Source organism: Pavona decussata, unplaced genomic scaffold (genome assembly GCF_977016875.1).
Source record: "Pavona decussata unplaced genomic scaffold, jaPavDecu1.1 SCAFFOLD_121, whole genome shotgun sequence".
Lineage (NCBI taxonomy): Eukaryota > Metazoa > Cnidaria > Anthozoa > Scleractinia > Agariciidae > Pavona > Pavona decussata.
The window spans coordinates 260,467-287,278 of NW_028145535.1; the positions used below are offsets into that span (position 1 = coordinate 260,467).

The 26,812-nt window shown below is 39.3% G+C and overlaps 1 protein-coding gene across 1 annotated transcript; it reads right to left on the reverse strand.

Annotated features, from left to right (window-relative positions):
- Positions 1–118: 118 nt before the first annotated feature.
- On the reverse strand, positions 119–26,812 carry LOC146469637 (sodium-coupled neutral amino acid transporter 9 homolog). The gene is made up of 15 exons (XM_085123066.1): positions 26,575–26,812; positions 22,828–23,035; positions 21,800–21,885; positions 17,795–17,858; positions 16,753–16,846; positions 13,669–13,836; positions 12,782–12,847; positions 11,247–11,432; positions 10,825–10,917; positions 10,223–10,329; positions 8,579–8,683; positions 7,609–7,757; positions 6,578–6,667; positions 4,896–5,755; positions 119–2,645 (listed from the first exon to the last, which is right to left on the reverse strand). Exons 1-14 carry the CDS (start codon positions 26,706–26,708, stop codon positions 5,590–5,592), a joined length of 1,716 nt encoding a protein of 571 aa, XP_084979192.1. The 5' UTR covers positions 26,709–26,812; the 3' UTR covers positions 119–2,645; positions 4,896–5,589.

Genomic DNA, 26,812 nt, shown 5'->3' on the forward strand with positions numbered 1-26,812 from the left:
TGGTCTAAAACAGTGTTTGGAAAATCATATATTTTGGTCACCCAAATTTTTTCCCAAGGGAGCATGCTGCTCAGGGCAAACCCTAAAATAAATACAAACGAGTGAAAGTGAGACAACATTTATGTGTTTAATTCCCTTTCTTTATTTCTTTAAACCTGAACGTAATTTGTACAATAAATGTAATAAATGTAATTCCATGAATTCATTGTGTACACCAGATACACCAGGCTGGTTAAGAGTAATTGAAGACCAATTTTATTTAATGCAATTTTATTACAAATTGTTGATAAATATTTACCTTCCCCGTGCCCTTGGGCGGTCCAGATGACTTAACTAAAGCAACCGCTAAGTTTATTTCAGACAGTAAGCGCAGGAAAACCTTTTCAACTGGCGTTAAATTATGTTAGAAAAATAGTAAATAATTCTTATTCACAAGCATCTTCTTTCAAGACACAAAAAATTTAATGTTGATTTATGTTTCTCTTCTTGCCTGACTGGACAAGTCAACGAAGTCAGGCAATATATCCATATCTCAACCTCACGCACAGTCAATAACCACTATAAAATACTGCTACATTTGCACCCGTTTAATTTAACAGCGGAAGATGGATGTGATCACCCGACGCATTTTTTGCTTCACTTCAAAGCATTGCCTTACTTATTAATTATTAATGCGGAGTAATTTTGAAAAAATACTGCCCCAATTTATTTAATTCCTTAAAAGAGTACAGTAAATAATTTATGTTACACGATAATAAAATAGGCCATTTAGAATAAAAACTAAGCTTCATCTTTTAACGAATAAAATAGTAACTTATTCGATAGAAAACGTCAAAACTTATTGCTCTAAACATGAAATGCATGCAGTCCCAAATATTGGCATTCCTTTAAACTGGTAGCAAAAACCACATGCTGTATACTAGGCTATAACACTGGAATCTCTAACTTACATTTGATTTCACTTACAAAAGTGTTGGGCAAATTAAGGGTGTGTTCGATTGGCTTTACTCCGGTATCGGAAAGTTGGAGACACTGAAGATACGAAAGACAAGGTAGAAAACCGCGTATAAGCATAGTCTGAAATGTCAGCCGTCTCCTCCCCCTAACCCACAGGGGTCCCGTGCCCCCTGTGGGTTAGGGGGAGGAGACGGCTGACATTTCAGACTAGTATAAGCACGAGTTGTAAAGGGCTGGCTTCAAATCGTTCTTATCACGTTAGGCCTATTTTAACTGCATTCTGAAAAGACACTGAAATGTCGTGCCCAGACCTCCCCACTCCAGAGGCATTGAGGGAAGAAAGACCCTGGTTCAGGCTGGTCACGTGTCTCCCAAAATCTTGGAGATGACAAAAAAGGATATCAAGGGAAGGCCTGGCAAGTAGGAAATTTGAATATACTCAGCCCATCATGGCAAGGGGTATGCTGCATTAAAATTACACATCTATTTTGCGACACTGCAAAAACAAGAGGTCAAAATGTTAAGTGTTCAGACACCGAAAAAGTTTGCGTGACTTTCAGTTGGGCGAACATGAGTTGCTGCTCGCTTTGCAGGTCTGTGGGAGACATAGCACACCTACACACACTCTCTTTCTTCCCTCAATCCCTCTGGGGTGGGGAGATGAAAGACCCAGGACGAGGTTGAAGACCCTAGCTGCTCTACCTCCTTCGGCGGCCACAGAGAAAACAGAGTATCCTTTATGACTTTTCCATTACACCAACAAAACTGTCTTCAATGTTCAAGTAACATATCAAACACGAGGAAGAGAATTTCATCCGACTGCCGAACAACGAGAAGTGGTTCGAAATAACGAGGCGCAGCCGAGTTTTTTAAACCAACTTCAAGGTGTTTGTAAATAGGACGAAACGCCTTTTCGAGCGTTTGTTATAGCCTCTCAAACCAATATTTCTTCGAGAAATTGAAAGTCAAAGTTTATTCCGTGCGATTTCGCAGGATAATTGTTAAATGTCCGTCACGATTACAGGGTCTTGAAATGCACTTTTTCAGTGCAATTCATGTCTGCTGTAAGTGTAAATTTTCTCAATCTACAGAACAAGAACTTTTTTTTCCCGGCAAAAACTGGTTCTTGTTAGTTGGGGATTTAAAGGGAATCACTTATACGCGATAATCTTTGCCTGTTGTCCTTCACTGGCATTTTAAAAATTTTAACAGTAGTTAAAGGCGTCATTCGAACTTCAATATTGTTACTCATACGCGAGTTTTCACTTTTACATTACACTTCATGTGTCAGATTGCAAGGGCTTCAGACACTAAACCTCGAACATGCTTTTAATATTATGACTTCTTTAATTTTTATTCCGGAATACAGCCAATGAGGGCACCCTTAAAGTTAATATCCTGTACATAAGCTTTCCCTTGGGAAAAAATAAAGTCAGACTGAAGTTCAATAAATATATCTCACAAGGCCAATAACACTGTATCCCAGTAGTTCCGTATTCTGTCAGACTAAACGACTAGGAGAAAGAGTCCCTCGCCCTGCACTCCGCAGTGCGGGAGAGAAATTTGCAAACGAAAGTGAACATAATTCAACGTGTCACTCTTTCATGATACCTTCTTCTGCTTCAGATGACCCACCCCCTCCGCCCTCCCCCTTCTCCCAAGAAAAAAGGAAATAAAACTGGGTTAAACTTCAAATGATAAGAGAAGCAGAGACCGATACAACGTAGAATTACGGTTTAAAGGTTACTATATTTCGGCTGGCCAAACCAGCCTTCTTCAGGTATAATGAAAATTTACATTGGGACACACGCTTATATAGCTGACAAATATTTGCGCAATAGCGGAACTACGTAAGACTAAATTGATTGACAGTAAATATGAAGCAAATGAAATAATAGTAACAAAAAATAAAAAAAGGAAAAAGCTAGTACATTTCTTCGCGAATATTAAGGCCATGCGGAGAGAGTGTTCTGCCTTTTGAGATTAAAAAGGCTTCCCTGGCCTTACGGATTGAGTCTCGGTTAGAGTAGACTTTTTCTATGGGGATTAATTGCATGTCGTTAGCGGTGTGGTTAGGAGCGGTGAGGAAGTGTTCTGCGGCTGTGGTGGGTTTAGATTTAGTGTTAGGGTTATCTATGGTGCGGCGGTGTTCATTAAAGCGGTCTTTTAAGCGTCGTTTAGTCTCTCCTATGTATTGTAAATTACAGCGGTTACATTGGATCATGTAGATTAGATTTTTAGTTTCACAGGTCAGGTTAGATTTGATAGGGCGCGTTTCACCAGTGGAAAAGAAGGTGTAGTTAGTGAGACCATCGGAAATGTATGGGCAAGTGGCGCAATTTTTACCGCAACGATAGGAGCCGGAAGGGAGTTGTGGGTGGGGATTAGTCGAGTTAGAAGAAAGTTTAGCCGAAACCAGTAAGTCACGTAGGTTAGGAGATCGTCTGAAAGCCACAACAGGCAAATTTGGAAAAACCTTTTTGCAGCGGTCAGACGAGTGCAGTAAATGATAATGTTTTTTTATGATGTTGGAGATGTGAGGAAGCGATGGGTTAAAAGTCGTAATAAAAGGTACACGCGTAGGTTTGTTCATGTCTTTAGTTTGTAAAGCGAGTCTGCGTGGGATGTTGGCGGCACGTTGTATTTGTTTAGTGACAAAGTTTCGTTTGTAGCCTCGTTTGAGTAGGTATGTAGTAAGTTGTGCAGTGCGTATATTAAACGTTTCGTCAGTAGAACAAATACGTCGTAAGCGGAGTGCTAGACTGAAAGGAATAGCATTTTTTGTATGCAGGGGATGGCAAGATGAATACAGTAGATGTTGGTGTTTGTCTGTAGGTTTAGTGTACAGGTCAGTGCTGATGTTACCGTCGTTCGTTAAAGAAACATTAACATCAAGGAAAGATACGTTAGTAGAAGAGTGCGAGCTAGTGAATTTAATGGTAGGATGAATGTTGTTAAGATAATCGATGAAGATTTTTAAGTTATCCAGACCTTCAGTCCAGATCATAAAAATATCATCAATATAACGAAACCACATGTGAGGGTGAAATGGGGCATTTTTCAAAGCATTCGCTTCGAAATGGCCAAGAAAAAGGTTGGCAAAAGAGGGCGCCATTTTAGTTCCCATGGCTGTGCCGTGGATCTGAAGGTAGTGGTTATCGTTAAAAGAAACATTATTCATGGTAAGAATCATGCGAATGAGGTCACAGAGTGTGCCAGTGGGAATGTTACTATGAAGGCGAGTACGTAGGAAATGGTCACAAGCATTAATACCTTCGTTATGTGGAATATTAGTGTATAAAGATGAGACATCAAGTGTGACTAACAATGAATTAGAGGGTAGCTTACCGATGGTAAGAAGTTTGTTAAGGAAGTCATTAGTGTCTTTAACAAAGGATGGTAATTTGTGAACTAAAGGTTGAAGGTGATAGTCGACAAATTGAGATATGCGTTCGGTGGGATGGCTATTAGATGAAACAATGGGGCGTCCTGGGTTTCCGGGTTTGTGTATTTTGGGTAGTATGTAAAAGCGTCCTGGTTTTACGTCAGTTTGTATGAGGTATTTTCTAGTTTTCTCGTTGATAAGTCTGTCATGATACATCCTGTTAACATAAAAAGTTACACGTTTTTGTATGTCAGCAGTTATGTCTTCGTTCAAGCGTTTGTAAAATTTTGTGTAAAATTTTTATTTTGCGCTATTGCGCAAATATTTGTCAGCTATATAAGCGTGTGTCCCAATGTAAATTTTCATTATACCTGAAGAAGGCTGGTTTGGCCAGCCGAAATATAGTAACCTTTAAACCGTAATTCTACGTTGTATCGGTCTCTGCTTCTCTTATCATTTGTATTTTTTAAAGCCGATCAGATCTACAATTGATCCAACGTATACCAGCAGGATTATCGTCCACGGTTGTTGCTTGGACTTGACTCAGTTAAACTTCACACCCAATTAATAGACTTTTGCCAGGCAAAAAAACTGTTTAAATGATCATAGGCCATCAGAATGTTTGTTATTTAGATGATTTTCCCTTTCGAGCCACTTCCCTTTTTTTTTTGTTTTGGCGGGGGGGGGGGGGGGGGGATGGGGCATGCCCCTTTAAATCATGTCTGGTGGCTAGTTTGCAAATATACAATCTCGTACACAGAGTCCTCAGGCTCTTTGGCCAGCAGAGACCCTGGGTAATTGGCAAAAAAATACCTTGTTTTGATTGGCTGCTTCGTAACGGCTTCCATTGTTTTACCGCAGAAATCCTGCGGTAATAAAATTCCAGTTTCCCAGAGTCTCTCCCGGCGCCCACCCGCCGACGAAAAAGCCTGGGGACTCTGGGTACGAGATTGGCAAATAGAAGATATAACCAACCTCGTTCCCAAGGGTCGAAGAAGACAAAACCTGGGAACGAGGATGATGATGTAACAACACTGGAAAAAGCCACTACAGAGTGTTGTTGTCAATCGCTATCGTGTGAAAAACGAATCCGAATGAAATGTCAGGCTCTGGATAGAACTGAAGCGTTTCCAGAGCGCGTTTTTAAAATGGGACTAACATAGGGGCCTTATAGAGGCAAATGGGGTTGTTTTGAAGTCTATATTTTTACATGAAACGAGTTCTGCCAGTAGAATTTAACATTTCGACTAAATTAAGAACTGAGAGATAAAATTGAGGACTCCAAGTACAACAATAAGAGAGTTAAGTACAGCACTTGGTAATCTCAGCTTCCCTCTTTTTCTTTGAATTATCATGTACACGATGCAGGGGAGAGAATAATTGTATGCCAGTCCGCTTAATGATCCAACATACCTGCCAAAGCAAAAATGACGAGAGACATTTTGTAACACATAAAAAACGAAAAGTTTCACGGAAGAGTACAAGTTTGCCTTTTTCCTTTCGTTTGAATGTCACTTCGTCCGCACAAAGACTCAAACATGAGAACTACTTTGTACAGTATAATACAGTAAACTCCCTTTATTGCGGACACCCTTGGGATCGCGAGTTGGTGTCCTTAATAGCGCGAGTCCGTAGTAGCGGGAATTTATTTCAGTCAATCGTCTGTGGTTTATTTTTGCCGGGGATTTAGCTGTTGTCCATATTATCGGGGTGTCCGTAAAAGCGAGGTGTCCGCAAGGCGAGAGTTGACTATAAATGGAACCACAAAACAAATCTGCTCAGTAGCTTTACATGAATGGTACACTCGGAGATTTTATAGACAGACTCAAAAGTAAGAATCTCCTTGCACAGCATAATAAATAACACCACTCGCATGCATCGCTCGGTGTTTAAAACCAAATTAAGGCCGTTGATTCTTCTGAATTACCAAACAACATAACAACGTGTACTGAAACAGGGGAAAGAAGATGGAATGACCTGAGTTTCTACAATCAGCAGTGCAATGGTGTTGACTAAAGTCATCTTTAAAATACATATCTTATTAGATGTTTTGATGAGTAGTATCACTGTATATTTCAACGAGTTAGCTGTATTTTGACGAAGTGGTACCATAAGAAACATTATGGCCAATATGAGAGGACTGAGTAAGGAGAATAAAATTATGCAGTTTGATACTTGGACTTCAAGGGTTAAAATACGGTGTTTAGATGAAAGAGTCTTATTCAGTATATCTACCTTATAATGTTTCCAACATGTGGATAAAACACAGCACAGAGAACACAGGATGCAATAATGACAAAGTTCAGGATGAATACATGAAGAAAGCTGTGGACAAAAGCGACAGAAGCAGGAATTAGATTCATCACAGTCAACTCGTTAAAAAAAAAAAAAGGTACAAAGGACAGCAAATTTCGACACTGTAACTAGTTACAGCTGTAACAAGTTCTTAAAGACAACTTTTCGCACGGACAATTATAAATATTGTTGAACAATGCCTGATGATCGCCTATTATTTCCATTACTACAATACAAATTCATGAAAATGAATACAGTTGGATGAGAAACGTTTTAAAATCGCGTTTCAAAATCTCCGTTTCAAAATAAAATTCAAGAAAAGTACACCTGTTGGCAGGGCTCAAATAGTATTTTATTTATTTTCTTATTTTTTTTTTAATTTTAAGACGGTGTTTCCTAATACAAAGGTATTTTTACGCGGTTTATGACTATGCGGGAAAAGAAGATCTCAGTTAGGGCTATTGGAATCCAGAAAGAAAATTGGGGGTAGCCACGCATTTTTTAGAGATAAATTAAAAGAAACAATAATTCTGAAAAGCACTAAAATACAAAACAATTTATGGCATTTTCCCCCAAATATTCAGGCTTAATTATCTCTGAAAAATGCGTGGTTACCTCTAATTTTCTTTTTGGATTCCAATAGCCTTTGCCAAGATCTGCTTTTCCCACGTAGTTACAAACCGCGCAAATATATCTCTGTTTAAACAGGCGCCGCCGCAATCTGGTACCCAGAGTCCTCAGGCTCTTTGGCCAGCGGTTGGTCGCCAGGAGACTCAGGAGTACTTGAGTACTTCAGAGTCTCTCCTGGCGACCAACCGCTGGCCAAAAAGCCTGGAGACTCTGGGTACGAGATTGGCGCCGCCGTTAAGAAACTCGATTTTCTCGGAACATCCCGAGATGCGCAGAACGTATGTGCAGTAACAAAAGAAGGCATCGTCCTTAAGTCTCGAGAGCAGAGAAGGAAACCTCACCTTGGATACATTTTGTTGAAAAAGTATAACATGAACTGTACGCGTATGATGTAGAGGATGAGAGGGAAAACAGTGGTGAGTTGAAACAAAAGGAACAGCCTTGCTACAAACGTCATCACATCTGGTGCAGGAAGGTTATCAAGAAGAACCTAAACACACACACACAAAAAAATCGTCCATTAGACTGGTCCACAAACAAAACAGGGAATACAAATCTTTCTGTATTTTGATGGATTCAAAATAGAATAATAATTTGCTTTCATAATTATAAACCTGTGACAATCAATCTCGTACCCAGAGACCTCAGGTGCTTAAGCCAGCGGCTGGTCGCTAGGAGAGACTCTGGGGAATTCGAAAAACATAAGATCTTTTTTTTGGATTGGATGCCCCGTAACGTCTTGCGTTGTTTTACCGCAGAAATCCTGCAGTACCCCAGAGTCTCTCCAGGGGCCCAGGGCCCAGTTGTTCGAAGCGCGACAAAGCTAATCCTGGATTAACGTAAGCTTTGAGCGGGTTTAATAACTAATCAATAAAGATTCTTCCAAAAGAGTTTTGGCCCTTAGTTTTGACTTAGGCTTTTCTTTACCTTTAGCTTGAAATTAGCGTCAATCGGCTTTCGAACAACCCGCCCCAGTTGTTCAAAGCCCGATTAAGCTAGTTCTGGATTAACGTGAACTTTGATTCGAGTTTAACTACAAATCGGTAAAGATTCTTCCAAAAGATTTTTACCCCTCAGTTTTGGCTTAGACGTTTCTTTATCTTTAGCTTGAAATTAGGCTTTAAAACCACTATTCAAGAGCGAGATGAAAACCTCGATTAACTTTTAATCGTACATTAGCGTTAATCGGCTTTCGAACAACCGGGCCCTGCCAGATGCCCACCTGCTGACCAAAAAGCTTGAGGACTCTGGGTACGAGATTGATGACAAATTGGTTTAGTATTCAGGGAAATTGTGTACATGTATAATTACCTGCTGAATACAAGATTTCTCTCTTGGGAATGCAACGAAAAACAGCACACCAACAAGAATATATGTTAAAGCCACCAGGCAGTACGCTATACTTAGGTCTCGAGCCTAAAATCAGAAAAACAACAATGGTTGGAATGTTTCAGTTTAAGTACAAGGAACAAGGATAGTATGAGAATATGGAGGTAAGGCCGTCGCACGGGAAAAGTGTGAAACGTTTGTACTGAATGGTCAAATGACTCTGTCACTCTCCTTATAACGAAGAGGCTTAATAACCCAGGGTTTTCTGCAAAATATCACTTCAGAAAAACGCTCCGAACTTCAGTTGCCCAGTTTTAGTATGCACTGTTCTTTTTGCATGTTAAAATCTGGATCTATATTTGCTTTTTGCCGAAAGGCTGAATTTCCAAGGATTTGACCACATGAAACTACCACAAAATTTATAAAGCCTTTGCACAATAAATTGTTATACCCTTTTGGGTTTAGCATACAAAATCCACAGTTCTGGCTAAAACTGGGCAACTTTAATTTCACAGCGTATTACCCATTTTTTTTGAACAAGCAAAAAAGCAATACAGTCAATTCCTTTTATTGCTGTCACCCTTGGAAACTGGGACCGCGAGTTAGTGTCCTTAATAGCGGGAATTTTTTTCAGTCAAACGTCGGTAATTTATTTTGCCGGAGATTTAGCTGCTGTCCGTATCATCTGGTATTATCTGGCTGTCCGAAATAGCAAGGTGTCCGCAATGCGAGGCTTGACTGATTGTGTACGCCCATTTTGCACAAAACTCAAGTTAAACTAAAATTCTCCAGCAGCTGTTCCACTACAAACCTGAAAATGTTACTCTACAAAATTCATGTTACTGCTAGATCAATTTCAAAAAAGTTTGATAAAATCTCAAAATAATATATTTTTTTCCAACAACGACGTAAGGTTGCATCTGAAGCCATGCCCATGAACGAAAATTTCAAATATCTCAGAATACGACTAGCCTGCGAACACAGACGTATTGCCGGAAATACGTCTGTGTTCGCAGGCTAGAGTACGACCCTCTAGTGTCAATGGCCGCTCTTAATTGTTTTGGGGGCGGGGCGAGGGGGGGAGGGAGCGGAAAATGCGCCTTGACAAATTGAACAGACCCAGAAGAAGAAGCAAAGCTCTGGGTTGCATCACATTCCAAAAACTGGAATTAAGCACTGGCTACGTGGGTCACCCTTGGACAAGATAGAGATTTTTTCACACACTGTTCCGCTGCCAAGGTCGACTGGAACCTTCTATCGAAATGGCTAAGATCAATAGGCAACTTCAACACATTTTAGTCCAAGATTTATACTCTCCTGCTTGAAGTCGGCAAAAGGGACCATGAGTGTTCGGTGGCTGGTTTCACTGGCTGAGTCAACTGCATATTTCCTTTTATTATCATTATGCAATTCTTACTAATCGTACGTTTTTTTTTAATGTGTATTTTCTTAGCTTCAGATTCTATCATGTTTTTATATTATATATTTACATGTAAAAATACTTGACTTCACACGAATTTATACCAGCAATACTGTATAGCTGATTCATTTTTGCAGGGTAAATAAATTTTTTACTTTACTTCACTGCGCTGTATCAAGCCTTACATGATAATTATTGTATCTTACATTATTTTTGGGTTTTTCCTGATTCCTCATTATGGACAAGATGCAGTTATGAATGAAGTAAGCCAGAGTCAGGATTCCTGTCATGGCCGGGGAGCTGGATTTAAACACTGATGAAAACAAACAAAAGCAGACAAGAATAGTAAGAATTTAACTTGTCTGCTAAGCCTGGTTTACACGTACGACGCAAACTTAAGCACAAGAAACCTACGTGTAAACCGGTGCGACCCAAGCATAAGCGCCTTGTGCTTGCGCTTGTGTTTATGCTTGCGTCGTTCCGGTTTACAAGTACGACGCAATGACAAAAGCACAAGCACAAGAGAATGGAACGATTTCCATTCTCTTGTGTTTGTGTCATTGCAGACAAGAGAAACAAATATTATGTGCATGCTAGTAGAAACCTCCATAATTCCATCACGTTGCATACATCTGATATTAAATCAGGTTACAATTTTTCAGTCAAGTGTGTATGAAAACTAGCTAGCACACACTTGTTTCATCTGTCCCGAAACAAGCGCTGGGAAAAGCATCTGTTCTTGCAGGCTAAAAAAGGGCCTAAATATTTTCTACATTAATTTTTTTTTTATTATTGTTATTTATCTTACTTGGCAAATCCGCTCCACCAAAATCCATGTGGATTCCCCATGTACTTGCTTTTGTAATACTGAAGACTACAATATAAATCACTGACAATGTTCCTGAAAACCAAAAAGAGGGAAAATGATCCAGCAGTGGTGTAAATTATTGATGATGCCACAATACTGTGGGTTACTTAAATTCTGGTTTAGGATTTTAAAGAACAAAACGTGGGGTAAAATTGAAGAACAGCTCCCCCGTGAATCCGTCGGTGGACTGTCCGTAAACTGTTTGCTGTCTGTTGACCAATTGTTGGCTGTTTGTCTGTCGCTTGTTGGCTGACTGTTTACCAACAGTTGGCTGCAGATTTAAGGGGGAGCTGTTCTTCAATTATTCCAAATACTGACCATACAATGAACATTATACTTTCAACAATAGTTGTCGAACTCACCTAAAGAGTTAAACTTCGTGAAGAAGGTTGGTGACTTCACACTGCACAGTGGAAATAGGACGAGTATCAAAAAGAATGGCACACTGTATTGTTGATGCCAGACTTTGAAAAAACTAGACTTGTCAGCTTTAACTAAGTCATTTAATGAGCCTTTTGCACCTTGGTGACCAGCTATAGGGCAAAGCACTGAAAAAAGATGAAAACAACGTTCACTGGATGCTTGATGTGGGTAACAAAATTAATACAAAAGCTTTTGGTAATTTTTCACTTTTTTATGGGGATGCATGGGTGATGAACTACCAGCCTCCAGACTAAAAAAAAAAAGACTAAATGTGTACATGCACAAAATTATGCTTCTAAAAAGGGATTATAGTAGTTCTCTGTTGATTTTTAACGCTGTTTTAAAATCTTTATCATTTTATGGCAGACTTTGGCATATTTGTAACCAAAAACTGGCACCATGCAATAAATTGAGTAAGAAACAGACTTGACAAAAATACTTATCTGACCCAGTAATATTTAGTCATTGGGGCTTTCAAGAAATTGGACCCAACGGCCTTGCGTGCCATTTGGCACAAAGAAGTTAGGTGAAGATAGATAAGAAGGTGACAGATAAAAGCAATGAAACCCTAAATGAAAGTGTCCCCATGTGTGGTGTTAAAGTAGAAACTTCTGACCCTACCCCTGAGAAATTTACATGTACACCTGTATGTGTAAAATAACTTTATGCAAGAAAAACTTCAATCAAGTAACAATTCATTATTCAACCCTATTCGACAATTATATATGGAACCTCCCAACCCAAATGGTAATTTGATTCTATTACTGGACTCTCTAAGCAGACACCTCTTTAAAGGGACAGTGTCACGCTATTTTTAGTAACACATTGGAAATCGGAAAGACGCCATTTGGTTGATAGCAGCCAAGATATAATGACAAAATTCCATTAAAAGACTATCAGAATGCAAAGAAACTATCCATGGATATTTTCGCCGGCAGATGACCAAGATAGAATGGGGTTGAAATTTGAAAACGTCTGGCGGACGTTTTCAAATTTCGCTGTTGTAACGCACTAAAAATCGCTGGTTGTACTATATTTTGGTTCACCCTTTCGTCTTAAAATCACTATTAATATTTCGACGCCAAAAATCATGATATCTCCCATGATACTGCCCCTTTAAGATGGTCATGTATTGTCAGGTACTGTTGTAAGTTAGTACTAGTTGAGTTCCTCTTGTTACTTTATCTTAGAGTAACAATCTCTGTAAACACATGCATGTAAGGCAGAGGCCTCTCTATGGCAGATGGATAGAGCTGCTCCTAAGTGAGAGTCCATGTTTTAGAGAGTCAACAGTAAAACCCTCTTTAATGGCTCAAAGGTGATCTTATATCAAAGGTGGCGATTTTAAGGATTCCTGCCAGCACTAGAGAATGACCACAGTTCAATTTGAGATATTAATTATAGCAAGTTCTCTCCCCCCTACCCCACCCAAGATACCCTGGACCAGCAACAATGATGATAACAAAATATATACCTTCCTCCACAGTTGTGTTTAATATTGAAGAATTACTTGGAATTGAATATTCATGATTAACACTTTCTGAAAAACAAACATATTTATATCATTCCAATTAATAATAAGGCAATATTTCATTTCATATTAACAATACATTCAGAAATTAACAGTATTTTTAAATAGTTGTAAGTTACAGTATTTAGCTCTTACAGCGTGTACATCCAATCTCGTACTCAGAGTCCTCATGCTATTTGTCCAGTGGTTAGTCGCCAGGAAAGTCGACTTTGGGGAACTGGAATTTTATTTAAATTTTTTGATTGGCTGCCTTCGTAACAGCTTGCATTCCTTTTTCTGTAGAAATCCTGCGGTAATAAAATTCCAGTTCCCCAGAGTCTTTCCTGGCGACCAACCGCTGGCCAAAGAGCCTGAGGACTCTGGGTAAGAAATCATTCTAACAGTACATTAACCCCAAAAACCAGGGCTTTAAAGATCATAATTAAATATTACACGTACCTTGTGACCTGGTTTCAGCCCAAAAAGTGTTAACATCCAGGATGTTATGTGGGGAAAAAATGGGAATTTTACTGGATTCCACGGGGTGGTTCTACCATCTGCTGTTTCCAGGTCAAATTGGAATTTGGAAATGTTAGTTTTTGTGGAGGGAGAAAACCCGGAGTACCCGGAGAAAAACCCTCGGAGCAGGGATGAGAACCAACAGCAAACTCAACCCACATATGGCGCCGAGACCGGGAATCTAACCCAGGCCACATTGGTGGGAAACGAGTGCTCTCACCACTGCGCCATCCCTGCTCCCACAAATTTGTACAATTTGTACATAAGTCTGGGATTCCCAAGGCTTCTTGGTAAACCTGGCTCATAAAATTGAACAAAACCAAGAAACTCACCTTGGATGTATACTCCGGAATTGTAGAGAAAGTTGCTCATTAACACCCAGTACACTATGGCAGATCCAGCAATGGCTGCCAGCGAAAACATTACGGCAATAAGTTCACCGGGCTTTCCAAGGTATTTCTTGCAGATGTCAGAAAATTCCAGAACTTCACCATATTTGGCTGAAAGAAAAGATCAAAATGATTGGGCCACATCATTGTTGGAGGGCCATGTAGACTCCAAGCAATCCAAAAGTAACTAAGTGTACAAAATATAATGTAACCCAGTGCTGTCAATAAGTTTTGAAGTAGACGTCCCCACTGGGAAAGTAGGCGGCAGCCTACTTTTCGAGTGCCAAAGGCACAAGCTTCCTAGGGGGGTCTGGGGGCATGCTCCCCCAGAAAATTTTGAAATTTAGATGCTTTGAAATGCTTTTTTCAACGTTTTCCAGACAGTATTTGGGCCTTAAGAAAAATCAAAATTAAGACTATATTAACCGTATTCTATGTTTATTACAACCGTTCTTTTCCTCAAAATCTCAATCACTGGCTTTTGGAAATGATAAAGCTTCAAATGCTGATTCAAAAAAATACATTCAATGTTTTAAGTTCATGTTATCCTTTTGACTTTGCCCTTTGGCGACCTGGTGTACACTAATTGAAGGGGTGCGTGAAATAAGGCCCTAAGTGACTTTTGATGTAAGGTCAAATTCTCCTTTTGTTTCACAAGCGAATACAAGATAATTTGGAAGGAGAATCTAGCAATTTATCAGAAGTCACTTAGGGCTTTTTTCCAGGCACCCCTTCAATTGCTAACAATACTGAAGTTAAAGTATGTTCTCCATATCAGATTCATATGCACTTTCTTCTGACATGCGAAAGCCTGGGATCTAGTCCTGTGAAAATGTCCCAGGCGTTCCACGACCCTTCGATCACCTCGATCTGCTTCAACTTTTTATACTTCCACCGAAAGGTTAACACGTTTAAAACTCCTGAAATGTGCCTTTACTTAGACCCAGACGTTTGAGCCAGATGTTTTACAATTATTTTAGCTTATTTTTGCGGGATCTTGTCATTATTTTAAGCCGGTTTCTTGCTGGACTCTAAAAAATGTCGCAGGCGTTCCAGTACCCTTCGATCAATTTCCATTGCGCGTGGCAAAAGTAAACACGTTTAAAACTCCTGAAATGCGCCTTTATTTCGACGCAGACGTTTGAGGCGGATGTCTCACAATTATTTTTGTTGGATCTTTTCCTTATTTTAAGTTTCTTACCAAAATTAACAGTAAAGTGAGAAGAAAGTAGCCGGCCGAAGATTGGCCAGTAGCCGGCTGTTTTGGCCGGCTACCGGCCCTTATTGACAGCACTGGACTAACCATATATTTGATAAAATAATCAATGTGTATCATTGTTGCCACTATCAAACATTGCATAAATTTCTTGGCCTGTTCCAATTTCAGTCCTCACAGACTATGCATTAAAACACACATGGTGGAAATACAGTTATTAACATTAAACTTTTTTTTTTTGGCATCTTCCCTCATGGCTATGCTTATAGTCCAATTTTGTTATCTACACTGATGTAAGCACGACAAGCATGTCCATGTGCTGCCATTCATTGTTGTGTTTCTTCTTTCTCTGGCTTGCTTATGAGTTTCTTGGCATGACATTCATGGTTCCATTTTTCACACTTACTGTATTCATTGGTTGCCTTCTGTACAGTACAACTGTGCACCATTCACTACTATTTGTTGCACTTGAGATGCTCAACTTGGTTGAGGATCAGATCTTATAAACGGCAAACTTAAGGTCAAAATGGCCAAAGTAAGGTCCAATTTAAATGCCACATCTTGGTCATGTCATATTGAGAGTTCTAATCGTAGAATATTATACATGTGCATTTTGATGAATGGTGTATTTTAATATTTTGTTTACATTTAGGTATTCTTTTCTCCTTTCTTCTTTATTTGGGAGGTATCCCCAACAGGATTAACCTCTGGTACCTCCTTTTCATATAGTTAATATTTATTATTGATTGCATGAATAAAGTAAAATTATTATATATAAAATAAATGCAATTAATTCAAGCCCAGGAAAAATAAACAAGAGGACTTCAGAACTGTCCTATACAGTCTGTACAACAACTGAACAAGAGCATAAATTGCACCAAATTGTTATAATCAGGTTTCTGAGTTTCTGAGGTTTCTGCCTGCTGTGAGGACTGATATCGCCAAACGATCTTTCTACTACTATAGTTTAACAAACTATCTTGATGGTATTTCTTATTTATTTGTTTCTAAATTTTTATTCGTACATAGTTTTCTATCTATATTATTATCAGTATTAGTTTAATGTACATGTATATGTATACAGTCAACTCTCTCATAGCGACCACTTCTGGTAAGCGACCACCTCCCATAAGCGACCACTTCGTAAATAACTGTTTTGATTCTCAGTTATATACTGTTTCAAGAGCTCTCTCGTAAGCGACCACCACTCAAATTTCTTAAGGGACCGCGACCACTTTTTAGGCCAGAAATTTAACATCTTTAGTTTTCTGTTTCCGGTAAGCGACCACTTAACATAATCACGTATGATCGTGAGTAAATCATTACCCAGAAGCAACAAAAGTTCAATTTCTAATCACGCTACCCTGGACTCCTGGCAGATAATAACAGTTTACAGACAGAGAAGATGGCTATAATTAGATCTCCTGGTAAACGGGAATTGGTACAGTGATCTGTTACACAAAGTTTCATCAGAAGAATGAATAGATGGGAAAAAATCAAATAAAGTAGTTTCTATTTGCCTTATTTTAGCTGCTAAGGTAATATTTTCATGTAATTAATTTATCAATCCAGTATTAGGTTTATTTTTTTTATCTTTCCCGTAAGCGTCCACCTCCCGTAAGCGACCACTTTGTCGTGCCCCAAGGGTGGTCGCTTACGAGAGAGTTGACTGTATTATAGTTTTAGTACATGTACATTGTTGTGCTCAGGGCTGATTGATAACAGACAGCTTTTTGCATCTGAAGGGGCTACCCTGAGCGTTATAAATCAATAAAGGTTCTTCTTCTTCTTCTAAGAGTGCTAAGTCTTACCTGAGTCCTCTGCACATTTGAGAATCAAGTAGCCACTGTAAAGACAAATCCCAGCCATCACTATCATGAGAATCAAGGCAAAGGCAAAACCAGCCTGCAACATACAAAACAGACATTATTCATTCAAACATGGCAATGGAATTAAAACCCAGGGCCCAGTTGCTCGAAAGCCAGTTAACGCTAATCCACAATTAAAAGTCAATCGAGGTTTTCATTTGCTCATTTAAAATGGTTTAAAAGGCTAATTTCAAGCTAAAGGTTAAGAAAAGTATAAGGCAAAACTGAGGGACAAAAATCTTTTGGGAGACTCTTCATTAATTATTAAACTTGTTTCAAAGTTCGCGTTAATCCGGGATTAGCTTATCCGGGCTTTGAACAACTGGGCCTGAGGTAACTAGCAAACTATTATTTTGCATTTGACGTTAGGAGAACGCATGCTGTTCGTCGTGTGGCTTCTTTCTGGATGCTCTATGATTTTAGGGATTGCCGGCTCACTTCACAGAATGCCCACAGAAGGCCCACTCCAGTTAGCCTAACTAGCACCAGTTATGGTTAGCCAAAATACACTGTAGTACTCCAGTTAATCTAATTTAGCTTACTAGGTAGCTTGCAGTTAGCCTTTATATTTAGGGTTAGGATACCTAGTCAAAAAATTGCTGATTGTAGCAGCCTGTCGTTGGTAGTCTAGTGGCAAGGTTCCCACTTGGACTCTTTGTTTGACTCTTCTTTCGGTCATTTTTTGTTCTACTGTGTAACTTTAAAAAGTAGGAAAAAGTAGCTAAATTTGTGATTTATGGTATTTGCTATCTTGAAGTAGGTTTAAAAAATGCTGGGCTGTGGGCTTTGAGGTGGACTGTGGGCTGCAGGGCCATGAGCTGCAAAATGGGCTGCTGGCCACCGGGCCGTGGGCTTTGAGGTTGGGCCACAGGCTGCCTTTTATCAAAACCCAGTAGAAACTGTCTGATTGTTCATAAAGTGTAGATGTACGTTGACTTTCTGAGGAAAGTAAGAGTTAAAGATTGATTAATTATTTTGAAGTTACCTGATCAATAGCCCACGGTATGCTCAATAATGAAGTCCCCATCATAGTATTCCAGATTGAAAATCTGAACAGAAACAAACTGAATTTTAACTCGCTTAGTTGTTTAGCTTTGACTTCCTCTAGTAGATAGCTAGCACATCTTTATGATCCATACAGTCAAGGCTTAATTGTAGTGGTTCATTCAGTCCTAGTCTAGAGGCACTATTCCATTAGCCAGAACTGGCCATCCAGACCAGCCAGTCTATAAATTGAGCGTGTCATTTGAAGGGATGGTGCTGCAAAATCTTGAGAAATTAGTCACTTCGAAGATAGTAGGTGCTGTTTTGAAGAAATTCTTAGGACCAGGATAAAACTGATACATTCCATTTACAAACTGACCGGTCTCATGGCCAGCCAGTTCTGACAAATGGAAAGCTGTCCAGCCATTATTACATTCTTTCTGACTTCATTCTTGACTCAGTATACAGTGCACCACCCAAGGGATCAGAAGTAGTACACTGTTGTTACTTATAAGGGGATTAACTACATGTACAGTATGCCAAAAAAAAAAATGGTCTGGAGGGTGTTCTAATTTCAATAGTGCATGCGTAGTCAGTGAAGTCTGAATGATCAAGAAGAGGAAGAGCAGAGGGGTTAGGGCATCAATGCCTGTGTCTGAGAAATACACGCAAGTTCATCAGTCTTAGGATTTCATAGCCCGTCGCCGGTTAGAGATGAGGCAAGGTCGAGGATGGGGATGGAGTTGAAGCAAAACAGGGCTAAAGCAAAATGAAGGAGGAGGGGGATAGGGAGGGAGCTAAGAATTTTATCAGTCAAAATGACACACTGACATTAGCTTAATGTCTGTCAAAACAAAATCACACTTCAAAAGTTACAGAGGGCTGGAGTAGTGTATCAAGAGTACTTCCCTCTCACCAATGTGTACCAGATTCAAACCCTAGGCTTGGCATCTTACATGTATGTCAAGGGTGTCATTGAAGGGGAAGTATCATGGGGTTTTTGATATCTTTTTGTTAAAAATGATGAAATAAGACCTTCAATCAGCTGCCAAATAATTCTAGAATGACGAAAGAAAAGAAGTCAACTCAATTCTTGAAAGGAACAACTTGTGATCTGTTCTAGTGCATTTCAGAAACAAAAATGCGAGAACTTGAAAAACATTAGCCTAACATTTTTCAAGTTCAATCCATACTGGCCTACTCTGTCTCTGACCACTGAGGCACTAATCGACAGTTTTATTGCACTGGGACGATAAATTATAACAAATTTGACAATTATTTTGTGTTTCTGCTGACAGACAAACATTTTTGGGTTTTGAAAGGACAGCAAATTTGCATGATACTTCCCCTTTAAAAGCAACTGGCAAATGGCTTCCACTAAACAATAATATTAAATACAACTGGCAATTGGACCAAGTGAAGATAACGACTGGATATTCAGATTCAAACGACAGTGACTTAAACAGACAACAAGCATGTCAGTCTATACGCCTTCTTTACAATCTAGTTTACAACTGGTTACTTTCACTCTTTAATCCAAAAATCAAGATGCAGATTCTTCTCACTGTTCTCATATATTTCTTATCGTTCTAGTTAGGAGAATTTGCTTTGATGAACAACATCAAGATAATTTGTCTTTAGTGATTGTTTCTTGATTCTCATGTCCTGTATTTACAGTACCGCTTGAAACTATGGGACCATTTGCACGCGGTAAAACCTCGTCTTTGCCGAACGTGATTGCCGCGAATTCACCGCGGTGGGACGAAAACCGCAACCGCGTCAAAGACGAAAGCAACCGAAAGCCGCGGGGAATTAGACGCGGCAATGCCTCGGTAAAAATACAATAATGACTAATTACTATCGTCAGGGTATTGTCAAACATTATCTCACCTTTCATCCTAAAGAAGCCCTCAAACAAAAGAATTTCCTACTGATGTAAAGTGCGCAACAAAGTTCAATCGAAATAGTGACGCTGAATTCAAAATATGCAATCGGATTTCTCAGTACGTACGCGGAGAAAAACAAAGTGTAATTCCCTCCAAATGTATTGCCAATGTAATCCTGATTCGAAAAACTAAAACTTCGTAATAGATTTGATTCGGTATCGAGTGTGAGCGATAAGATCGATTCACTTGGAGCAAACACAAACGCAGAAAATTACTGCAACGCTTAACGTATTTCTATTAATATTTACTTTGGATAAAACGAAAACAGCAACTTTAGCCAAAGTGAAAAGCCCCTTCCGATGTCTTAAAACGTTGAGAGAAGCCGTCGTTTGGACGTAGAAAGGACCGTGCACCGGAAAGATTGCAGTCACGTGCTAGGCAACCAAATTCCTTCACGTGTATCAAGTTTCATTCCGCAACAACACAACGCGGAAAAAACATTATAGTAAGTTAATTTACGGCGATCTTTGGTAGGAAACCTGGACGCTTGCAGTTTGTTATTCAGCCACAATGGGAGTAGAAGTGCCTTTTCACTTATGCCCAACTAGTTCCATTGTAATTCCTTCAAAAAGAACGGGAAGCGCTCTTTTCTTTCGTCGACTAGCATTCGAGCTTTCACTGATTTTTGCGTTGCTTCGCGTATCGAAAGGAATTGTGCGAGTGAAGTTTAATGAATTGTTTTGCACGTTAAGCAAATAATTTTTGGCATAATCCGAAAACAATTCACGACTTCACTCACAGAGCGCTTTGATTATTTCCCTTGAGAGCGAGTGCGCTTCTGTGAAATTTATCACACCTAAAACCCGACAGTTCGCTTATTGTCCTCGAAGAGCATGAAAACAAAGCGAACAATAGCCTATTCAAACCCAACCGCGTCCTGCCTTTCACCGCGGCTTAAGTCAACCGAAAAAAGCCTAGGTGAAACCGAGGTTTTTATTGCGGTTAGACGAGGTTTTGCCTAGGTGAAACCGCAGATCAAAACCGCGAATCGACCGAGGCAAATTCGCGGCAAATGGTCCCATAGTTTCGAGCGGTACTGTGAATTTAGTCAAAGGACCCTCGTCAGCCTCTCTCATTTTTGATGCCATCGAAATTATTGATATTGCATGGTGAAGTGAAATCTTATTGCTCAACTTTAAGTTGACTGTTCCTGTAGGTATGTTTATCTTTAGTGCAACTGTAGTTTCACAGTGATTTCCTTCATTTCCACATGCTCCGAATAAAATATAATAGCCAAACTCTCGCATATAAACAAAAACAAAGGTGTGGCTGACTAGGGCCCTTTAAGTGGTGATCTATTGTAAGGAGTTATAGGCCTTATCACAGTTTTCGACGCCATTTTGACGAGTAGGCAAACACATCTTGAAATAACAGTGCATGGAAATCCGACGTCAAATAATTTTCATAAAACATTGCTTTGGAAAAATTCATGAATTGGAAACTTAATTGGCACTAGGAAAACGATTAAAAAAAATTAAGAAAAAAAATTGGAGGGATGTACAGTAATTGTGCCAGAAAGCGTCCAGTTGTGTTTTGAACTTTCCATGCATTTCCCTGTATTTGATTTCCCGCGAACTATTTTCAGTAGCAGTTCACGGCTGGTTCGCTATACAGACAAATGTATGGAAATTTCAAAATGCAACTAGATGCTTTCTGGCACAGCTACATTACTCAGTTATTTTCTGTAAAACCCTTTGCATAGTGCCTTAAGTTTCCAATTCATGAATTTTTTAGAAGCGGTGTTTTATGAAAATTATTTGACATCGGATTTCCATACAAACACTGTTATTTCAAGACTTGTTTGCCTACTCGTCAAAATGGCGTCGAAAACCGTGACTGGCCTATTGTAATAATTGTCACTATTGGGACTAATTAAGGGTTAATGTGGAGAGAGGCTTGACTCCAAAGCATGATTTACATGTACAACTGAAAGTCCTGTATAAGGTTCAACGTGTTTCCCTAACTTGCTGTGCGGCATCTACTTACAGTAGAATTGTACATTGTATAATACTAAAATCAACATTAATTTACAGTGTTTTACATGATCTCACTGCACTCACATTGTGACAAGGCTGCTCTGTTTCTCATCAGATTCTTTGGGAATAATGAGGAATACATTGGGAGGAAGCATGTGGCTTGGAATGATCTAACCCAAGGAGAACACAAACAATAATGTTATAATTAATAATGAACAAAAATTGTAATATTGTGCTGTTCAATAAAAATATCCATACCCCTCCCTTGAAGGGGTTTCTTAGTTTGGACCCCCTCCCCCACCTTTCAGAGAATTCCAGTTAAAAGAGTCATACAAAGTTTATAATGACCTTCCAAAGAGGGGGGAGGACCACAGATTGTATTTTTTTTTTCAATCATTGACACAGGTATGCTCAGTAAAAGACCTTTCGAGTTCTCCGATTGGGAGTCGAAACTATGACGCACCTCAGTTTTTATTACCACTTTGGATGCTCTACATGTACCACTGAGCTACTGAAGACTTGTGGGAGCTATTAAGCCACTAAACTAGACTGTAGGTCTATGTACCATTCATAGACAGCTTGCAGGATCAATTATGTTTGTCACACGAACCTTGTTTAACTAGAATGGCCTGGCTCAACCACAAGTCTCAGTTATCCAGGAGGCTAATAAAACATAACATCACCCATAGTTTTTTCACACATTTAAAAGTCATTTGAAAGTGATGGATATTCTACACAGCTTGCCTTGATAAAATAGACAGAAGATTCCTTTTCTTTGAAAAAAAAAGGCAGAAACCTCACTGAAATCCCTCAAAATGTTTCAAGTTACACGTATAGTGCTGTACATAGCTTGTGCACATCTTTCAATCTGAGATGAAAATTATTTAATTATTTTGCTGAAGACTGAAATGAAAAATCATCCTGGCCTACATGTAAAACTCAATGCTGCAAGACTCTTGAAATAAAATGAATTTTGTGAGATGCATAATAATGATAATTTTTGAAACACAATTCAACACTGCTGAGTTAAAGGCTTGAAATAGCACCAAATAAATTATTGTATATACATTACAAAATAAATTATTTATGTACGTTTATTATTTTAACCTCACCACACTGTGTCCTGACAGTTTGGAAATATATCTGTAGCGGCTGTACTTTGCTGCCATTTCTCTGTCATGTGATGTATGTAATGGATCTTTCAATGTATTATAATGAAATGGCTTCCTCTTCACGCCAGAATACTGTGTCTCTCTATCAACAATGGATGGGCGTCTTGAATTGCCATTTCCCCCGCTGTTGTCATCTTGATTTTGTGAACTAAAAATAAAGATGGACAAAAAGACAAATTAAACTCATTGCCAACAGATGAGCTTGGGGTTACTTGTAGGTTGAAGCCAAAAGAAGGTGTTTCGCCCCACTGTAGTGAATTAGTGGAAATCAAGATGGGAAAAGACAAGGTTTTTCAGCATGCTCAGCTAATGGATCCACACAGGTACATATTTTTGTACATGTACTTTTGAGAAGACTACTGCATGAATTGCTTCTGCGCACACGCTATGTATACTTAATTGAGGGCTCAACAATCAAAGCTGATGGTGAAGCTGCACTCCAGCAGTTTTAGTAAAATTGACAAGCTGCCTTAACACACTAAAAGGAGATTGATACATTGATAAAATTGACAACTCTGACATTGAACCAAGAGTCAGCCTGAGGGTTATTAACCATCTTCCATTCAATCATGCTATAGTGGCAAGACACGGTCACTTGCATCGTAGAGCAAGAGGTGATGTCATGGTGAAAGACATAATGAACTTTTAAACTACAAAAGCAAGAGTCAGGCCACACAACCTGTCCAACCCATGACTTCCGTCTACTACATTGGTGCAAATGTACTCTTCATAGCTATTCCTTAACAAACCAAACTGATTCCTACAGTATATATCTCTCCTTCTTATATTCATTAAGAAATTGTTGAATTTGATTGGCTAATTCAGCACCCATGATTTCAGCACTAATGGACAGTGTACATGTGTGCATCATGTCTAATTTAGTAAGTAATTGGACATCACACGCCATTGCACGTGCCGTAATAGGGCAGTTGCACTTTCAGATGGGCGTACATGTTATTTGGTAAACAAAACGAGAACTTTATTCATTTGTCAGAGCCATTTGTTCTCGGAAATCATAATGATTGTGATTAATTGGTAACAGGACTTTGTGTCATCCAATTCAGTCAGTAATCCTGTTCATGATGAAACAAATCAGACTCCCCCTACGTTGTCGTCCGGTATTTTTTTCCAGGTTTTAGTTAAGTCTAATTATTAGATAATACAAGTAATTTAAGAGTATAGTAATAGAGTTTGCCTCGCCTTAAGTGTCAATAACGAAGGACAAAGTCCAGGAGCTACATGTATCTTTAGAACTTAGGCCTCAAAGCTCTCCTCATCAGTGTTGATTGATGACTTCCCTGAAGGTCACTCAGCTACCCTGCATCATCCAATGATCCCCAACAAAACTACTCGAACCAAATCGAACGTTTCATTTGTCGAACTTAATCAAACAATTGGATTCGATTGAGTTTGACAATCGAACACAATCAAACTCTCACAAAAAAATTGGAGCAATCGAACCCTATCGAACTTAGATTGAGTTTGATTAGATTCGGGGGCAGAAGTTGCAAATATGCATTCGATTAAGAATGATCACAGTATAATGGATCATAAAATGATGTTTCAGTAAAGCTACCTCAATCTTGCTCATTTCACCTAATTCTCTGTTGTTCTTGCATGCTCAAAAAGACTTACTGATCGTTTGCACTGTTTGATTAATGCGCCAATCAAATCGAAACTTCAACACCCCCCCCCCCCTCCCCCGGGTATTTGACTATTTTCTGTGCCCGGGAGTGGGGAATTTGACGGGTAAGGCCTTCCCGGGGGTGGGGAATTTGACCTTGCCTGGGTGGGGTGGGGAAAATTGAACCGGAAGAGTCAGGTTTCAAATCGCTTTTTTTTTGGGGGGGGGGGGAGGGCGCTGAAGTCGCTAACAGCTATAAACACGTGTTTAGACGAGATGGAAGAGTTTAAAGGAAGAGATACAGCATTACAAAAAAAGCTTACAAAAAAGGTCCTCAAAAGTGAGAGTGCTTAAATATTAATTATTTTTATAGATTGTATGTAAACGATGTAGATTTTTTATACAATGACTCTAGCTGCGGCTTTGCCCCGCAGTGAATAGTGAAAGAAATAAACACTGTCGAATGAAACACCGCTTTGGCTTAAATTACAGAATATTCTGCCACTCGAACAACATTCTACGTAGCCGGCTAACTAATTAATATGTATTTCTAGTTCTTTCATAAACGATGTAGTTTTTTATGCCATGAGTCAAGCTGCGCCTTTCTCCCGCATTTGTGTCTGCAGAGGTTTATAGAATAGCCATAAAACAGTAGTGAACAGTAAAAGAAAAAAAAACATTGTTGAATGAACAACCGCCGCTTTGGCTTAAACTGCAGAATACCCTACCACTCGAACAGTCTGCGTAGCGGGCTAACTCATTTCAACAACCTTTGCCATGTTTCAGAGTTAGAACAGCTTACACTTGCTGATTGACATTGTCCGACTTAATAAATTCAATTTCCAATCATTAGTTTCAATGTTAAATTTGTTGTTTTTGTAGTAACTCATGACAGGAGCCGACAATGATTGTTCTTTAGGAGGGGCATTTGACAGACAAATCCGACGATAAGGTAGGGCATTTGAACACCATTTTGGCCCGAGGGGGCGGGAATTTGAACGATCCAATCTTCAAAAGTTCAAATGCCCAGGGTTTGCCCGGGGGGGGGGGGGGGGGGATGTTGAAGTTTCGAGTTGATTGGCGCATAAGTTCGTTTGGGTTCAATTGTGTTGGGAAATCAAATGCAATCGGATTCTCACACAATTTGTTTGGTTTGATTGTGTTCGATTGCCAACCTCAATTGAACCCAATTGTTCGATTATGTTTGATTGACCTCTATTAAGTTCGATTACCGGACAGTTGGAGTAGTATCATCTGGAATTATCGTATTGCTGTAGATCTTTTGGAGTTTGTCACCCAGGTGTAACAAGCAATTCCTTGTTTCTTAAAAGGGTTGAAAGCATAAACTACTGGCCCCCAAATTTTGCATTCGGGCAAATAAGGTTTCTTGCTGCATTCCCCCATTGCATAAAATGTTGTTGATGAATATTACCGACATTCCGACTCAACTGAGAGGAATGATTGGCATATACAGAGTATTAATTACCATGTTGACATGTTACTCACAGGTCAATAAAAATAATGTCTATCATGGGTTCTTCCCCTTTCTTTTCCGCACCCAGACTGAGCTCGACTTTTCTCTTTGTCCTATACCCCACGTGCAAGCCTGTTCTGAACAGGCTACGACTTACGAGCTCTGACTCTCGCCTTGATCGTCTCAGGATAAATCACCTTCCCTACACGTGAATTGTGTACAACTCAATAATGTTCAGCTCTAATCAGTTGAATGTTTTCGCAAGTTGTGCACGTATTTGGAAAAAAATGGTCTGCGTTTACAAAATTCTGCTACTTCACTTGGATCTTTTTGCCTGATGTTCTTTCCTTTTGAATTAAAAAAATCCACCCCATTTGAAAAATATTATTGTCATATCAAGTTAGCAAATTTAATCTCCTCCCTGAAGAATATTTGCACGAATAGTGTCTGGATTTTCCAGCGCTGCTCGATGTACATGTACATTAGCATAGCAAAGTTTTCTTTAGATAACAGGCTTACTTCAGGAAAACTACTTTAAAAATCAGATCGAAAAGAGCAATATTAAAATTTCTATATTAAACTCACTTACTTTGACAACGAAACACTCGATGCAACGCTCAATCTATCTGGAGAATCAGCATTCGGGTTGCCTTGAACGGAAAGTATTGGCGTTTTTTCATCTTTTCCACGCATCAAAGCCCCATCAGATTTGCTTATTTCCATAACAGCTTCGTATAACTTCTCAAACGAAATGTTAAAGTTCCAAAGTCACTTGTAAAAACCTGCTTCCAAACACATCACAGCCCAAACACCGCCGGCCATCGAGA

Excerpts from the sequence above, each read along its gene's own strand:
- LOC146469637 (XM_085123066.1), bottom strand. The coding sequence starts at position 26,708 with ATGGAAATAAGCAAATCTGATGGGGCTTTGATGCGTGGAAAAGATGAA. Across the intron at positions 23,036-26,574 it reads TCGAGTGTTTCGTTGTCAAA|TTCACAAAATCAAGATGACA; the intron begins GTAAGTGAGTTT and ends CTTTATTTTTAG. Across the intron at positions 5,756-6,577 it reads CATGTTGGAAACATTATAAG|GTATGTTGGATCATTAAGCG; the intron begins GTAGATATACTG and ends TTGCTTTGGCAG.